Raw genomic sequence first — 19,116 nt, 5'->3', positions numbered from 1 at the left:
CCTATAGACTCCGAAACGGCTGAAACAATTTTGATGAACTTTCCAGGAAATCTTTAGATTGGCGTAACGTGTGATCCTGTGAAGTTTGGTAGCGAACGGATGAAAGCAAATCGAAGATTTGCGAGGAGAATGGGCTAGAGTTCAGTTCAGTTATTAATATTCCAAATGGGCTTTCAGAGACAAATGTATAACTGCGAAGAGTAGCGTAAAATGTTATAAGGGATGAGTGAATCCTTTATTAGGCAGAAACAACATTAAGCTGTCGATGGAATAGTAGTATGATTTTTATTTATATATAAATTAGTATAATGCTCTATCAAAAACGAAGGTTTCTGAAATGGTATTGTTAAGATTGCCGCAACTGTTGTGTGGTATCACTCATATCTCATTACTGATGGAAGCATTTGGCTACTCTTTAGTTCCTTTAACCACTTGGCATTAGAAAAGCCTTCCTCGTCAGAACATCTATTTTTCCCTATTTGCTGATAGTTTGAGGGGCTATTCCAACTACGCTGGGATGGATCGGTGAGCACTAGGCTGTCTGAGAGACTGCTAAAAATAGTCCTAGCAAGAGCAGTGTTTCGCTAAATCTACCACCGGATCAGAATCACAACCCACTGAGAAGATATGGCGAGAAATTTAGTGGGTCCAATGGCCCATCGACAGCAATAATAATAGTAAATCTTTTGTTTTAAGGCATCGTGATCCAAAGCTTGAAGAATTTAAACTGCCCATGATCCTTTTTTCAGAATATGCATAATTTGGTGTACCTACCTGTCGGTTGATCTTCAATGTTAATCGTGTTTTTGTGTACATTATACTATACTCTCCCTCTCTTTCTCTCTCACGTAAATACAATATATAAATAATAAAATCATACTTATAAATACGATTATAAAAGCCAATCAGACTCAAGTTTGATAAATCTGCTAAAAATAGTCTCGTCATGAATTCCATTCAGATGCCACTGATAATTCCTACCCTGGCTGCATGTTACACATACTTTTATTTATTTTTATTGCTTAGATGGGTGGACGAGCTCACAGCCCACCTGGTGTTAAGTGGTTACTGGAGCCCATAGACATCTACAACGTAAATACGCCACCCACCTTGAGATATAAGTTCTAAAGTCTCAAGTATAGTTACAACGGCTGCCCCACCCTTCAAACCGAAACGCATTGCTGCTTCGCGGCAAAAATAGGCAGGGTGATGGTACCTACCCGCGCGGACTCATTAGAGGTCCTACTACCAGTAATTACGCATTATATATCCGGCACTCATAATACTGCATTATGAGTGCCGGATATACAATATGTTAGTTACAACAACTACACAAAAATGTCGTCGAATCGGACTCGAATCTGTGGATTAAGTAAGTACACCGGGTCACTAACCGCTTAACCAAAGAAAAGTACATTAAAAATAAACTAGAGGTCCCACGGTAGTCGAAATTCGACTATAATTAATTGGAATTGTAAGTTTGTACACTATTATGATTGTATTTTATACTTCTATAATCACAAATTTCACCAAGGCTACACTATAAAAAAATATTAATAAAGACAAACAATATTTAATCTATTCTCAATTTGACCACAGACGTAAAGAATAAAAGTTTGACAGTAAATAGTAGGTATGTATGCGTGTGTGCGTCAAATACATGGGATGTAGTGTGTGTAATGTTTTCTTTATTGATTTAATGTATCTTTTATGCATTATTTAAAAAAAAACATTAGCATTGTGCACTTCTTCTCTATAAGTGTGGAAAATTTCATACACCTCCGTCCGCGCAATTTTCGTAAAAATGGATACAAAGTTTTTGCTTCACGTATTAATATATAGATAAAAAACAACATCAGATTTTATGAACAATTTTTATTTACATTTAAATACAACGATTGGCGTCAACTTATCACCACTATTTTTAATAAAAACATTCATTATTTACATTTTTTTTTAAAAACATCACTTTTTTTACGTGACCTTACGGTACCAATAACATTACCGCTTATATACATAAATACATATTATTTTAAACAAATAGCACTGATTAGGAAACTAAAATTTAAATTTAAATAGTTTCGTTTTATCTGGAATAAATTTTTCTGGTTTATCTTCGCTGCCATTTATAAGCAACGTGATATATCTACCTTGTTGATCGGACGACAGAGATATACCTAAACTTTGACAATTACGAACGATTTCGGTACAACCGCGCACGTCTCGATTTTTCACTGAAACAAAACAAAATAATTCTCCTAAAACTCGATAAATTAAAAAAAAACATTCGGCCCTTTAGAACTCCGAGATAAATGATAACGGCTAGGGCGAAGCTCAAACATTTTAGTGATCTGTCTTAGCTCAGTTGAGTGTACTGCGATCTGAGATGTTACTGTGGCAATTATTGGCTTTGAACATACAGATTGCCCTTTTGATAACTATTTTAATAATATCCTGTATTTTCATTTAATTCATTGAATAACATAAAAATGTGATGATACGAGGGGCGAAGGTTAAGAAGATATATAAGTTATCAATAATGCAAAAACGGTTCTTATCTTCAAAAACAAAAGAATTCTATATTTAAAGATTCCATTCTCTAAAATGGTGGTGTTGTAAACTTAAACTATTTTAACTAATTTCCTACATCAGTTATTACGATCACTACGAATTACTAGCGTTAAGTTATTACAGTCATTTCGCTTTGAAGAATGTGCCATGCGTCAATAATACGTTTTTGAGGCCTCGGAGCATTGGTTTTTATTTATTTATTGCTCTTGTAGGCAGACGAGCATGCGGCCCACCTAAGAGTGAGTGGTTACCGTCGCCCATCGACGTCGGCAATGCCAGGGGCTTAGTCATGCCGCTACCTACCACTTAATACTCTCCAGAAGCCTCGTTTGAAGAAGGGCATGTCATAGCGTTCGGGAAACACCGTGGAGGGGAGCTCATTCCAAAGCCGGATGGTACGTGGTAAAAAAGATCTCTGGAAACGCACTGTGGATGAACGCAGTGGCTCCAGGTAGTATGGATGAACTCTACTCCGGTGTCGGGCGGTGCGATAGTAAAAAACGAGATGATAACGGTTGCCAGGATACGCAAAAAATACCATGTTTAAACGTCCAACGCAATAAATTACTTTTTAGGGTATTGCGTTTTATCTTAAATTATTGTTATATCGTTTATATATTGCATTGTACGAGTATTTCTGTTGTATCATTATACTGTTGTATATTGTCTTAAATTACTATTATTTTATTTATTTAGCTCATAAGATAGCATCATTGTCTGTCGTGTGAGAAAATCATAAGTTCAAGACCGAACACACACAATCTAAATTACTTTCACAAATACTCACGCGGTAAAGAATACTTTCTTCGAATATTCACAAGACACGGGTATTCATAAAATTCTAAATTCGCTTAATGTACAGTATGGCAACACAACGCTAATTTTATGAATTTGTAATAATAAAGAGGTGAGCTCATGAGGTCACAACTAAACAAATTAAGTATTCGTTATCTATTATTATGCTTAATAAACTTTTTTTTTATTGCCATTGTAGGCAGAAGAGCATACGCCCACCTGATGGTCACCGTCATTCATGGACGTCACCAATGCCAGGGGCACAGCTAAGCCGCTGCCTACAATTAAGTACTCTCCGCAAGCCTCGTTTGAAGAAGTTTGAAGAATGAAACTCAGTTCACTGTATTATTACTCTGTACTATTTCAATATTGATTAAGATACTTATAGTATATGTTCCGTTGAGCCTAATGGAAAAGAACAGTACGTTCGTATCGATGGTAAAAATCGTGAAGGCAAATAGCATCAGGTAGGACATACCACCATCGCTCCCTGTTTTCAATTACAATTGAAAATTCGATCTGAACTCGAGATATCTAAGAGCACTGTTAGTGGATCGAGAGGATCCGAAATGACGTGGGGGTGAGTACGATTTCACAAATAAAACCACGTTTTTTTATCACCACAAAACTAAGCAGAATCATAAACTCTGGATCTGTATCTGTGTTTGGGACGAATTGAATATATTGGAATTCAACCCATCGAAGACACACATATGCGTGTTGGGCGCATTGAAGACGGATCCAGTCGTAATGACTTCATACAGAACAGCGTTGTTCGGATTGTCGAATGAGCATTGAAGACGCACCCAGTTGTAATGGTTTCGTACAGAACAACGCTGTTCGGATTGTCGAATTTCAATGAAGACACTTCAGAACTGTTGTGTAGTGTACCGTATATTTCATTGGAAATGCTCTGAATAATCCTACTACTACTGCGTTGGCGCTATGACCCCGAAGTGGATCTTGGCCTCCGACAATAAACTTTGCCATTCATCGAGGCGCTGCGCAACACCTTACCAGTGCGACACTTGGAGCTCACATAAATTTCCTTCCACAGCGTCAGACCAGCGGTACTTGGGCCTCCCTACGGGGCGGCGTCTCTTCGATACACCCGCGTACACCCGTCTTACAGCCCGATCCTACTCTACATGCACTACATGCCCGAGCCATCCGAGCCTCCGTGCCTTCATCTCCCCCAGAATATTTAGCTCACCAAAAACACTCTCCACATCCTTGTTTTTCCGGACGGGGCAAGAACCGTCATCTTTCTGAACTGGTCCTAGTATTTGCTCAGTACCTTTCGCTCCGGCACGAGAAGTTTTGTCTCTTCTTTCTATGTAAGCGTCCATGCTTCGCATCCATATAATAAGATCAGTCTGACTATAGTCTTGTATATCCGAATCTTGGTGCGCCTGCTTAGTAGCTTCGAAGAGAGAGCCGGATGTAGGGCTGCACTGCATCGTATAATGGTTTGAGGTAATTCCGTCATTTCATTTTTACTGGTCGTAGGATCTCTTGAGTCCGCGCAGGTAGGTACCGCCGCCTTGCCTATTTCTACCGTGAAGCAGTAATGCGTTTCGTTTTGAAAGGTGGGGCAGCCGTTGTAACTATACTGAGATTTTAGAACTTATATCTCAAGGTGGATGGCGCATTTACGTTGTAAATGTCCATGGGCTCCAGTAACCACTTAACACCAGGTGGGCAGTGAGCTCTTCCACTCATCGAAGCAATAAAAAAAAAAGCTTAGTTAAGCTACCAATCGGAATCGGAACCACTTCGGTCATCGAGTGTGGTTTCGGACATATTTTTTGTCACGTATCAAACGGCTCTGGAATGAGCTCCCCTCACAATGTGCCTAGAGTTCAAACGAAGTATGTAAGGATCCTCGTTGGCTGTGCCATGGCTTTAAGCATTTGGACCATTAAGTGGAATGATTGCTCGTCTATTTTAGAAAGCAGCAAAAATGATCACTTAAGGTGGATGACATCAGTTACGCTGTGATATCTAAGGACTCCGGTAACCAAGTGAGTCGCATACTGGTCTTCCCATATACTACAGAACTTCATATTAAGTTTTAAAACTATAACGAGCGGCTTTGGCTCCAGTTCTCGAAATTATCGCAGCGCGAGAACTAGGAACTCACAATTCGTATCGGGCACATTTCGATAACCGCCAACTGTCATAAGTCATTGGCTAGATAAACGTTGTCCGACTTGTGTGCGTATGATCGACACGAATTAAACAAATACAGAGTGTAAGAAGATACGCTCGAAGCCGAGAGGGCAATCAACCACTGAGCTATAGTTACTCGACCAAACATAAATATTTGTTGTTTTAATTTATTGTATTGCACGTTTTAGGTTCATATTTCGGAAGCCCGCAATCTAACGCAACGGCAGTTAGACGCACGACGCAGCCATTTGAAGCCGAGGATCGAGTGTGTCTGCTATAATCCAATTATTGGTTAGTACCCCAAGCACCGGTCATCGTTCTCGTCGAACCCATCGTTTGCGACGAAGGGCTCGGCGAGTAAATTAGCTCACAGACACAGGCTACTGAGTTTTTAGCCGGATATTCTCAGTGGGCTACTTTTCCAATCCGGTAGATTCTGCGAAGCACTGCTCTTGCTAGGGTTAGTGTAAGCAATGTCGTCAGGTTTGAGCCCCGTAAGCTCACCTACTTATAGTAAAGTTACGATGACATAGCCTCTCAAGGCTATCAGCTCAGGCAGGGAAAAAAGTACTACTTCGACTTCAAGTCTTAGAATAGTTCTGTGCTGTATATGGACCCATCCAACCAGTTAGAGGTGATCCGTGGGCTTTTATGCCCACGGATTTTTATGCGTGGGCAAACACACTATTTCATAAAGAAGTACTTATAATGTTTTAGGTGTATGTGTACAATATTAAAATATTAACAAAAAGGAGAAGACGACGCTAGGCACTAGACGATAGTAATACTAATTTTACTCAAATTACGATTTTATGTGATACTTAAATCGGCGTGCGAATCTTGTTGACTAACGTCAGGTGACACCTGCGCGTTCGGGAATTCCGATAGCGCCCGATGACGCCCCAGTGCGACTCGAAATGCCAGTGTTGCAAGCTACATACAAAGTAGTATACAACAAACATAACAAGTAGCTCCGTACAAATTAATTGTGTTTAATTAGTTATTGAAATATTTAACTCGCAATTAAGTGTTGAAAGTTGATAACACTCGTGTAAAAGTTATCATAACCAAGTATGCCAAGTTGGCAGATTATGTTAGAGCAAATAACTAGGTAGTTGTAACAACTTATGTACCATATTCTTGCGATATAAAGCTAATTTTTTTTCCCAAAAATCTAAATCTATTTAGGTAAAAGTTGGCAATAAAGTAATTTCATTATGAAATATGGTGGATGCTGAGAAAGGGGCGGCCGATGGCTTGGGGCCTAGGGCGGCAGACTGCAAATCCGCTACTGGTTCGAAGCATGCCTTTTATGGAATATACATACATACAAACTAAAAAAATCTTATATAATTTGTTTGTAGCGTTTTAATATGTTTTAACGTGTTTTTTTTTGTTGCTAGCTCTTGGGTAAGGTACATAATTTAAGATGCCGTTGTTGGTAACACAATAATTTATTCGATATCGACTCTAAAAAGGAAAATAAAGATTCGCAGGCTTTAGCCATCTTGTTTGGTATCATAATACTCGTAAATACGAACACAAAATTTATTTCAGTACCTGGGTCGATGGTACGGTGCATAAATTATGTTAATAAGAGTAAAAAAAACCCAGTGTTTTGTTGTTCCTTTCTTACTTATATCAATTTTGTTTATTTTCCGATTGATTTTATTTTAGATTGATTGTGTTGTGGAGTAGGATCGATAGCCGGTAAATCGCTCTGACATTTCAAATAAATTTCTTTGACTAATCTTTCGAGGGAAAAAAGACACGATACGCAATGATACAATAAGTTCGCATAAATCTAGTTGGAAATGAGCCCCCCATTTTCTATCCTCGCTTATTCTCTTCTTTTCTGTCGCACCACCGGAACATAGTTCATTCCTACAGCTTTGAGCCACTGATGACGATCTGCAGTGACTTTTGACTCCGGAATGAACTTCCTATTATGGTGTTTCCTAAGCCCCACGACAGGTTCGTCTTCAAGCTTCGGTTTGAGAGTTCGAACGGTAAACCGCAGCTCGGCTTTACTCCATTGTATTGTCCACGGACAACGATACCCACACCCAATCTGATAGCCAGCACCCTTGTCTGCCGTACATTACTATTATATATTGATATACGTTTCAGACTCGTGAAAAATTATCTGCATCGGACGTGAATCGCTTCGCTGTTGAAAAAAACACGAAATTTGGTTGCTGTAACATTAAAGCCAAATTACATTATGTTTGTTGTAATCTAGATACGATTACTTTAGCGACAAAGTAAAAGGCGATTTTTGTATTCAATATGGTATATTCCCGACATATTCCTCAACGCAAACCACTTAATTCTATAACATCAATGTTATACCTAGACTTTTACAGAGCTGGACCAGAGCATTTGATACAAGAAGTCAAAATTCGAGCACGGAAACAGTAAGAGTAAAATAAAGGTAAACAATTTAAATAAATCCTTACATAATCGCATCGTACCTTGTTAAGTGTTTTCTAATTAACATCCAACACTTATTTCGTTAAATGGAGGTCTTTACATAGATTAACTTTTATATTTGTTTTGCTTATATATTGCTGGTAACCTCGAGAGATTACGCTACCTTCACCTAATGTGAGGTTGTTTCACGAGGCCCGGAGAGGGGTCGCCTCAGAGGGCCTACCTCGTGATCGAAGGCGTCCGCGTAGAGATCGATGCGACTGGGTTGCGGTAGCTCGGTCTCGTACTGGACGGTCGTTGGAGTTTCCGTGCTCACCGTTGCCGAACGTTGGTGGGCCCGACGCGGTAGTGCGCCGCCTCTACACGGGGGTGGTACGGTCGATGGCGCTGTACGGGGGTCCCATTTGGTGCCACGCCCTGACCCGCGACAACGTCTCATCGTTGCGACATCCGCAGCGCGCCATTGCGGTCAGGGCGGTTCACGGATACCGCACTGTCTCGTTCGAGGCGGCGTACATGCTCGAAGGGACGTCTCCCTGGGACCTGGAAGCGGAGGCGCTCGCTACGGATTACGCGTGGTGATGCGATCTCCGCTCCAGGTGAAGCCGCGTCCCGGCACGGTCGAAGTGCGAGCGGGGAAGCTTTACTCTCAGCGTGGTCTCACGGCCCGGTGGACCCCGTCTGCAAGCGACGGACAGTCGAGGCGATCCTCCGGGTCTCTCGGATTGGGTAAATCGCGACCGAGGACGTCTCACCTTTTGAGCGACGCAGATGCTCACGGGACACGATTGTTTCGGTTGCTACCTGCACCTCGTCGCGCAGAGGGAGCTGACGCCGAAGTGCCACCACTGCAGCGGCAGCGGAGCACATGCTCGCGTACTGCCCCACTTTCGCGGAGCAGCGCCGCGTCGACGTTGCAAAAATAGGACTGGACTTGTCACTGAACGTCGTGGCCGCGATACTCGGCAGTGACGAGTCCTGGCAGGAGATGCTCGACTTCTGCGAGTCCAGCATCTCGCTAAAGGTGGCGGCGGAAAGGGAGAGGGAGAGCTCTTCTTTCTTTTAGGCGCCGTGCCGCCGCCGCTGGGCCGGGACTCGAAGGAGAGCGTTCGTCCAACTCCGGCTCCTGTGAATAGGCAGTCTCCTCATTCCGATAGAGGCACCCGTCACGTGCGGACGTGCTCATCGTCCACTCGATCGCCCGGTCTTTGTTCGCCCGGCTTTTGTTAGCCCGGCCATTGTTCGCGCGGCCTGTGTTTGTGGTACATCTGCCGACTAAGTGCTCTTTCTGGAAGTTTTTATTTGTTTTGTTTCCTTTTGTTGTTTCTGTGTTCGTGGTACATCTGCCGACAAAGTGGTTTCCTGCAAGTATTTATTTGTTTTGTTTCTTTTCGTAATTTCTGTTTTGTTGTGCTTTTTCTTTGTCCTGTAGTAATCGCGCCGCATTGCCACCTGTGTTCAATAGAACCGCTCAGGTCCGAGAAGTTGGGGCCTCGCCGCAAGGCGAGTGTTTTCAAGACCCGGGGCCGCCCCACCTGGGTACTCAGCGATCATGGACGCTGTATTCGCGGAATTCCTCCGACTTCGCCACCCACAGCTCGCCTCGGAGTTTTTGGCCTTCAAGGCCAATCACACTGCGAGCCCTCTCGAGGACTCCGCCGCGCTCGCTGCTCCTGCGTCGCCTGTACCTGCGTGCAGAGCTTCTGCATTGAGCACCGCAGCCTCTGTCGTGCCTGCCGCTCCCGTGTCGCCTATACTGACGAGAAAAGCTGCTGCGTCGTCCGCCGTGACCATCGTTTCAGCTGAGCGATCATCCGCGGCCTCCGTCGCGCCCTCTAAAACACCTACACTTGCTCGTAGGTCGCCTGCACCCGCCTCCTCGTGCTCCGACTCTGACTCGGACATGGAGGTCGACCTCGCCCCCGCCTCATCGACGGATGGATTCACCCTGGTACAGAAGGGTAAGAAGCGTGCCGCGGAGTCTCGAGCTCCCGCGGCCGCTAAAATTAGCAAAGCCGTGAACGCGTCGCGCCCCCGCCCTCAGACTCCCGTTGCGCCCCCAGCCCGTGCCACTCCGTCGCCGCGTCCGGTGGCACAAAATAAAACCCAGACCCCTCCCCCGGTTATCCTTCAGGAGAAGGCAGCTTGGGATCGAGTTTGCCTGGCCCTTAAGGCCAAAAATATAAATTTCACGAATGCCCGTAACCTCGCGAACGGCATTCAAATTAAGGTTCAAACACCCGACGACCATAGGGCCCTCTCTTCTTACCTCCGTAAGGAGCGTATAAGTTTCCATACGTATACGCTCCAGGAGGAGCGCGAACTCCGCGTTGTAATACGCGGAATCCCTAAAGAGTTAGATGTAGAGCTCGTAAAAGCCGACCTGTTAGAACAAGGCCTACCAGTGAATTCTGTGCACCGTATGCACACCGGTCGCGGTAGGGAGCCATATAATATGGTTCTAGTCGCTCTCCAGCCTACCCCCGAGGGTAAGAAAATCTTTAACACACAGACCGTCTGTAGGCTCTCTGGTATCGCTGTCGAAGCCCCCCATAAAAAAGGCACTCCTAGCCAGTGCCATAACTGTCAATTGTACGGGCACTCTTCCCGTAACTGTCACGCGCGCCCCCGATGTGTTAAGTGTTTGGGCGATCACGCCACGGCCCTCTGCGCTCGCGACCAAAAAACCGCGACGGAACCGCCTAGCTGCGTCCTGTGTCGAACACAGGGTCACCCCGCGAATTACCGTGGTTGCCCCCGAGCCCCTAAAATAAATCGCCGCGTCGCCCGCCAAAACCGCCTCCGAGCTTCCGGCCCAGACATCAAAGCCTCGGCACCCTCTGCGTCGCAGGCTAAGCCAGCGTTCGTTCCGGCGGCGGTGCCCAGTGTCTCGGCCTGGGCAAAACCGCTGCCGTACACGAACACGGCTACAACCCCCTCCTCCGCGATTCGTCCCGCCCCCGCGACTCGTCCCTCTCCCGCGACTTGCCCTCCGACCGCGTCCGACAATCTCGCTTTAGCGATCGACTTCTTTCAGTCGATCAACTTTGAGCGCGTTAACGCTTTGGGCGACGCCATTCGCGCTGCCTCCACTGCACAACACTTTATCGCCGTTGTGCAGGAATACGCCGACGTATACGCGTCATTAAATACGTACGTCCTCCCCTCACTCCGCCGGTAATCAATGGCGTATATAAGTAGAATAAAGCCCCTATCCGTAACGATAGGATTTTTTAACGCTTACGGTCTCGCAAATCAACGTGATCAGGTTTCTGACTTTTTGCGTGACCACCAAATTGATATCTTTTTAGTGCAGGAGACCCTACTTAAGCCCGCGCGCCGTGACCCTAAAATCGCGAACTATAACATGGTCAGGAACGACAGGCTCTCTGCCCGTGGTGGTGGTACCGTCATTTACTATAGAAGAGCCCTGCATTGCGTCCCGCTCGATCCTCCCGCGCTTGCTAATATCGAAGCATCAGTGTGCCGAATCTCACTGACGGGACACGCGCCGATCGTTATCGCGTCCGTTTATCTTCCACCGGATAAGATCGTTCTAAGCAGTGATATCGAGGCGCTGCTCGGTATGGGGAGCTCTGTCATTCTGGCGGGCGACCTAAATTGTAAACACATCAGGTGGAACTCACACACCACAACCCCGAATGGCAGGCGGCTTGACGCGTTAGTCGATGATCTCGCCTTCGATATCGTCGCTCCGCTAACCCCGACTCACTACCCGCTAAATATCGCGCATCGCCCGGATATACTCGACATAGCGTTATTAAAAAACGTAACTCTGCGCTTACACTCGATCGAAGTAGTTTCAGAGTTAGATTCAGACCACCGTCCCGTCGTTATGAAGCTCGGTCGCGCTCCCGATTCCGTTCCCGTCACGAGGACTGTGGTGGATTGGCACACGCTGGGCATCAGCCTGGCTGAATCTGATCCGCCATCGCTCCCGTTTAACCCGGACTCTATCCCGTCTCCTCAGGATACCGCTGAAGCCATAGACATCTTAACGTCACACATCACCTCGACATTAGATAGGTCATCGAAACAAGTTGTAGCGGAGGACTTCCTTCACCGCTTCAAATTGTCCGACGATATTAGGGAACTCCTTAGAGCTAAGAACGCCTCGATACGCGCCTACGACAGGTATCCTACCGCGGAAAATCGTATTCGAATGCGTGCCCTACAACGCGACGTAAAGTCTCGCATCGCCGAAGTCCGAGATGCCAGATGGTCTGATTTCTTAGAAGGACTCGCGCCCTCCCAAAGGTCCTACTACCGCTTAGCTCGTACTCTCAAATCGGATACGGTAGTAACTATGCCCCCCCTCGTAGGCCCCTCAGGCCGACTCGCGGCGTTCGATGATGACGAAAAAGCAGAGCTGCTGGCCGATACATTGCAAACCCAGTGCACGCCCAGCACTCAATCCGTGGACCCTGTTCATGTAGAATTAGTAGACAGTGAGGTAGAACGCAGAGCCTCCTTGCCACCATCGGATGCGTTACCACCCGTCACCCCGATGGAAGTTAAAGACTTGATCAAAGACCTACGTCCTCGCAAGGCTCCCGGTTCCGACGGTATATCCAACCGCGTTATTAAACTTCTACCCGTCCAACTCATCGTGATGTTGGCATCTATTTTCAATGCCGCTATGGCGAACTGTATCTTTCCCGCGGTGTGGAAAGAAGCGGACGTTATCGGCATACATAAACCCGGTAAACCAAAAAATCATCCGACGAGCTACCGCCCGATTAGCCTCCTCATGTCTCTAGGCAAACTGTATGAGCGTCTGCTCTACAAACGCCTCAGAGACTTCGTCTCATCCAAGGGCATTCTTATCGATGAACAATTCGGATTCCGTACAAATCACTCATGCGTTCAACAGGTGCACCGCCTCACGGAGCACATTCTTGTGGGGCTTAATCGACCAAAACCGTTATACACGGGAGCTCTCTTCTTCGACGTCGCAAAAGCGTTCGACAAAGTCTGGCACAATGGTTTGATTTTCAAACCATTCAACATGGGCGTGCCGGATAGTCTCGTGCTCATCATACGGGACTTCTTGTCGAACCGCTCTTTTCGATATCGAGTCGAGGGAACCCGCTCCTCCCCACGACCTCTCACAGCTGGAGTCCCGCAAGGCTCTGTCCTCTCACCCCTCCTATTTAGCTTATTCGTCAACGATATTCCCCGGTCGCCGCCGACCCATTTAGCTTTATTCGCCGACGACACGACTGTTTACTATTCTAGTAGAAATAAGTCGCTAATCGCGAAGAAGCTTCAGAGCGCAGCCCTAGCCCTAGGACAGTGGTTCCGAAAATGGCGCATAGACATCAACCCAGCGAAAAGTACTGCGGTGCTATTTCAGAGGGGAAGCTCCACACGGATTTCCTCCCGGATTAGGAGGAGGAATCTCACACCCCCGATTACTCTCTTTAGACAACCCATACCCTGGGCCAGGAAGGTCAAGTACCTGGGCGTTACCCTGGATGCATCGATGACATTCCGCCCGCATATAAAATCAGTCCGTGACCGTGCCGCGTTTATTCTCGGTAGACTCTACCCCATGATCTGTAAGCGGAGTAAAATGTCCCTTCGGATCAAGGTGACACTTTACAAAACTTGCATAAGGCCCGTCATGACTTACGCGAGTGTGGTGTTCGCTCACGCGGCCCGCACACACATAGACACCCTCCAATCCCTACAATCCCGCTTTTGCAGGTTAGCTGTCGGGGCTCCGTGGTTCGTGAGGAACGTTGACCTACACGACGACCTGGGCCTCGAATCAATTCGGAAATACATGAAGTCAGCGTCGGAACGATACTTCGATAAGGCTATGCGTCATGATAATCGCCTTATCGTTGCCGCCGCTGACTACTCCCCGAATCCTGATCATGCAGGAGCCAGTCACCGTCGACGCCCTAGACACGTCCTTACGGATCCATCAGATCCAATAACCTTTGCATTAGATGCCTTCAGCTCTAATACTAGGGGCAGGCTTAGGGACCCCGGTAACCGTACTCGTCGAACTCGACAAAGAGGTCGACGTGCAACCTAACCCATGCATTAGCCCGCTGAGTTTCTCGCCGTATCTTCTCAGCGGGTCGCGATTCCGATCCGGTAGTAGATTCATTCGCGAAACAATTGCTCTTGAGTTGTTAGGTCTCCTTCGGAGGCGCTCGGGCAGTTGTTAGCAAATCCCACCCCTCTTGGCTGAGCCTTTGTTCGCCCACCTGTCCTGGTGAAACTGGAAAGGCCTTCGGGCCACCAGTAAACTTTCAATCATAAAAAAAAAATAAAAAAAAAAAAAAAAAAAAAAAAAATAAAAAAAAAAAAAAAGGCAGTCTCCTCCCGGTGATAGTCACGGGGCGACCTGAGGTAGTTGAGACTGCGCCGCACGCTACCGCCACTCTAGCGCGCTGGCACTAGAAGGATAGGACGATGCGTTGGCGGCTGCGGCATGCTACGCGGTCCGCGTTATCGTCGCCGAACATACTGAGGAAGAGCAACCCGGTCGGCGGTATATCGTTTTCCGACCCTACAGGCTCGGACTTGAAGTCGTCGTAGCCTAAAGGATAACACGTCTGGTGCATACACTTACCGGGTTTTGATCCCGGATGTCTGGTGTAAGAGGGCAGGGGTGTCGTTTAGTGCGGTAGAGCCCTAAAAACATCCTTGGGCCCGCGGTCTGCTCCTAACACCTGCAGATCGTCAAGTCCCACATACGGGCCCCCTAGGTGCGGGGACCTGGTCGGAGGATTGACCATAGGCTCGAAAAAAAAAAAAACTCCTAATATGTAGACAAACGGGGCTGAGCCTTATGTGAAGGTTATGTTAAATGTGCTTTAGCTAACTAGGGAACTGATCGGTTATCTATCTGGGACCCTGATAGGGATTTGCGAGGGATTTGGGAGGAAGAGTTGCTTGAGGTAAAAGTTAGTGTCTAGGGAGATACGGCATCGAAGTATATTCGTTTCGCAAGAAAATACTGAGTTGTGTCAATAAACGACTGACCTGTTTATATAATATGCTACGAAAATATTGGAAACTCAATTCACTTGAGGACCCCATGTAGAAATTACTTAGTGTATTTAAGTAGTACCGTAGGCATTTTTTAAACCCTGTTTAGAAGCATTTAATTTAATTCAAAATGTGAAATTACATAGGAGATATGGTTTATTAAAAATAAAAGCTATGTTAACAGTAAATTCACTTATTTGCCAGGTGCATCACAATTCTCAGCAATGAGCAATCGATTGTAGGGGGAGGCACTTATTTGGCGTATGACCTCTTCACAAAGTAAAAAACACTCTTGAAATTTTTATTATTGATGGTAATACTTACTTATATTATACTTACATTTATAATTGAAAAGCACTTGTAATACTTTCGAATACTCTTCCATCATTTTATGTTTCAATAGATTTTGTAGGAGTCTTAGAACAGCATCTTCATTGTAATCGTTATTCAATACAGTAATGCTGAACGCCATAGCCCTGGAAATATACAACAAAGTCTTCAGACAACAGGGCTTATGAATGAAAGATTGATTATTGTTAGCTTGGGAAACTTAAGTCAAACTGTGCTGTAATTAAATGTAGCATCGATTTGTAAAAACTACTCATGGCATTGTACTATAGTGGTACTATGACAAAAACTTTCCCTGCCGTGCCAAACAAAAACCCTCCAAAATTTCAACTCAATTAAATATTTGATGATTTATTTACAAAATATTATATTCATTTACTTATGTGAAATAAAATAAAAACATCACTTATTTAGTTTTTACAACCTTTTCAAGCTAAGTGGCATAAAAGGGTAAAAGAAAAGGTATGTAGGAGAGCATATTATTCTTAATTGGCAAAACTCTTCTTTGACTTGCTTTCTCAGGATGCACATGGCACACCATTGTAAATTATTATTTTGCTAACTCTTATTATCATCTCATTACACAATCATTAAAACAGTATTCATTTCTATGACCTAATGATGGCTCATCAAGTGACCAACAGACCAGTACCAACTGACTTTGAAATAAACTCCACTCCATGCTGTTTTCAGAGTGCTTTTATAACATAGTGCATCAATATATATATTTTTTTGTCGATGAGTGACATTGGCCCTTATTAAAGCAATTAATTAGTTAAGTTAAGAGAACACAATCTACTGGTAGTATGTCATTGTCCCATTATACTATAGTATGCCTTGGAAAAATCTTCACTCATAAGTTCAGCTTGGTAGGCAGCGGCTTCGCTCTGCCCCTGGGATTGCTGAAGTCTATGGGCGACAGTAACCACTCCCCATAAGGTGGGCCGTATGCTTGTCTGCCTACATGGGCAATAAAAAAAAGGTCCAACTCATATGTGTAATCGTACAAAATTGAATTTTTAATCTATATACACAGGTTTGATCTTGTATGATACTTAAAATCTCCTAATTTACTATTATGCACCAAATAATAAATTTCATGTTAGATGCCAATTGTGTTATTTTTGTATATAACTATAATTCACTTGGTTAATAGAGGTTGAATTTCTTATTAAATGGTAATAATTGTTCTTTGACAAACTGAAATTGTCTCTATCGACCACAGCAAGCTCTAAATAGTGGTATTTCATACCTCAAAATACTGAGACACAAACGATTTAGATGCTACAGTTCAAAACTTAAATATAGGATGTTATTCTCTATATAAAGTACCTTCTTTGGTTTTCACGAGTGATTTGTCCCCGTGACATAATGAGTCATAACAAAATTAAAACTATTTTTACAGTTTATAGTGGGAGCCTGAATATTTTGGGATACTATTACCTTTTTATTTCTCTCATTGAACATTTAAATTAAAAGTAGAGTAGTAATTGTTCTATTATTATTGTGGCTTTAAGGTGCCAGTGTGTACTGATCCACTCTTAATTTCTGATGAGCAAAATAACTGATACATTTCTCCATTGTAAGTATCAATAGTTCAACCGTGCGATAACTATTTTTATTATTAAAAAAGCACCCATTAATGTAAATTATTATTTGTTATTGACAAAAAGTTATAAAATACACTTACTTGTCTCTGATAATATCCTGTAAAGCCTCAGATGTTTCAAGTAATTCATTTGAAAGCATCTGATCTGAAAACCAATTACTGGACCAACAAATATACCAAAAGCATATTAATGGATAATGATCGCTCCATTGTTCACTGAAGTCTAAGACATACTTTTTAAATACAATTAGTGAGGCCTCAGAACGATTCAATACTGAATCTTGTATTAACTCTCTGAATATAAGTCGGTAAAAACTTCTATATCCTTCATACTTTCTGTAACAGTGGGTCAATATTGATAAACCGCGTTCTGAGTTTCCTTTGAAGCAGTGAGCTTTGGCTAAATAATGAAGAAATTCCACATTTCTTTGATATAGATTAGGATCTACATTTGCACAATACTTCTGGAGTATTATTATCATCTCTGGTTTCCCATCTAAACTATAATGCTTGAACAACTTTTTTAGAGTTTCCTCATTCATGAACTGTCTTTTATTTTTCATTTCTCTTACAAGAGTTTCCAACTGTCTGTTTCTGTTTTTTGACATTAATTCTTTTATTAAATTATCTCGTTCTTCATCTGTCATGGGAGGATTGGTGGATTTAGAACCATTTTCAACCATATGATTTTGGATGTTTACCGTATTTTTCTCTTTGGTTCTTTGCACAATTTGTGAAGATAATGAATCAACGACATCAACACTTGTGGTAAAGAGACATACAGGTGCGTTTTTTTGAATCTTCAGTACGTTGTGAATCGCTTTTAAATAATTTAGGGGATGTTTTCGCAACGGTATCCTCATAGAATTCATTTTTATTCGTTTGTTGTAATTACGGTTAAAAATCATAGGTAAATAAAATTTAAAAAGAATTATCAGTTACACGAATAGGGTCCATCATATTTATAATGAAATTAAACATAATCATGTTGAAATGCAGAATAATTTCGTAACATTGTAACTTTTTGTTTTTTTTAATAAATTTTACTGGCTTGGAAACAAAGGTAACATCGTAGGTAACAAAATTGTCAACAACATAGGTAATATAATTTTAAAGGATTTTATGATCTGGCAACTAAGACCTTTAAGTCATGTTTTATTTTAATTTAAATGTATTCTTATTTATACGAAACATGTTAATATAGAGCGAAATGAAATGAAATAATAGGAGTTGATATGGGATGAAATATAATCTCAGTAAAATGGTGGTCATTTACTAAGTCTGTTTCAGCGGACTTTTTGGAGGATCCCGAAAAGCTACGTCCAGCGGCTTTATTTCATTTTCCAAAATTGTGCACTTTCACAGATTCTAAACAGTTAATAAACCACCGTTGTTACATATTATTATTTAAACCTGAAGAAACACTAAATAGACAAAATAATACAATTCACACAACTTCGTTCCTCGCGTTCCAAACAGGAGACTTTTTGGATTAATAGGTATATACAATTTTAAACGTCATTAAAAACGATAAAAGATAAATTTTACATACCTATTCGTTCTCTCAGTAAATGAAGGCTTGTTCCTAGTTTTTGCGTTGTGCAAATGAATAATCCTGGGGAATTCACCTCCTCATATCTATAAAATGTATTGAAAAGCTCAAAAAATTAATATGCATATTCCACAATGATCTCGGATGCATGTTAAAAATTGTATGAAGAGTTCTCTTCTGCAGAATAAAATTCGATTCCACGTTGACAGGAGCCATTGAAAATATTTAATAAAAGCAGTAGCACGTTAGAAGATAAAAATTTCCAATTGTACCTTCAAGTTCAAGAGTGAAGAGTTTAACTCCGTAACGTGTTGAAAAAACTGTAGCACACAACGCCATCTATATAACTGATTATAAACAGCTACGCTACATCTTTGTTTCTACTCAGCACCAGATGTCAATAGTACCATACAATATTGTTCTTTTGTGAAGTTAAACTATGTAACGAAATATTAATAAAACTAGCAAAAAATAGCATTCGTTGTTGAATAGAGATTGTGTATTTATGGGGTTTTCTTAAACCTATTAGTTATGTGTATAATATTGTCCTAGCGTTCTTGTAGATATATTTATACTTGACTTTAACCCTTCAATATTTAACTCCTTG

At 43.0% G+C, this 19,116-nt stretch overlaps 1 protein-coding gene and 1 non-coding gene across 3 annotated transcripts; both read right to left on the bottom strand.

The window, feature by feature from the left end:
* Positions 1 to 1,860: 1,860 nt before the first annotated feature.
* On the bottom strand, positions 1,861 to 18,079 carry LOC101742132 (uncharacterized). 2 transcript variants are annotated; one of them, XM_004933329.4, is made up of 3 exons: positions 17,039 to 18,079; positions 15,340 to 15,476; positions 1,861 to 2,234 (listed from the first exon to the last, which is right to left on the bottom strand). In XM_004933329.4, the coding sequence occupies exons 1-3, from the start codon at positions 17,863 to 17,865 to the stop codon at positions 2,059 to 2,061; spliced, it is 1,140 nt and encodes a 379-aa protein (XP_004933386.1). In that variant the 5' UTR covers positions 17,866 to 18,079; the 3' UTR covers positions 1,861 to 2,058. The 2 variants fall into 2 exon arrangements, with proteins under 2 accessions (XP_004933386.1, XP_012552034.1); XM_012696580.4 differs by having other exon boundaries at positions 15,325 to 15,476; positions 17,039 to 18,057.
* Positions 8,360 to 8,468, bottom strand: Mir3359 (microRNA mir-3359). The gene has a single exon (NR_107637.1). It is a non-coding gene; the product is annotated as a microRNA mir-3359 (primary transcript).
* Positions 18,080 to 19,116: the final 1,037 nt, after the last annotated feature.

This window comes from Bombyx mori, chromosome 19, assembly GCF_030269925.1.
Source record: "Bombyx mori chromosome 19, ASM3026992v2".
Classification (NCBI taxonomy): domain Eukaryota; kingdom Metazoa; phylum Arthropoda; class Insecta; order Lepidoptera; family Bombycidae; genus Bombyx; species Bombyx mori.
Note: the sequence above shows the minus strand (reverse complement) of the source record. Positions and strands in the feature narration are given on the sequence as shown.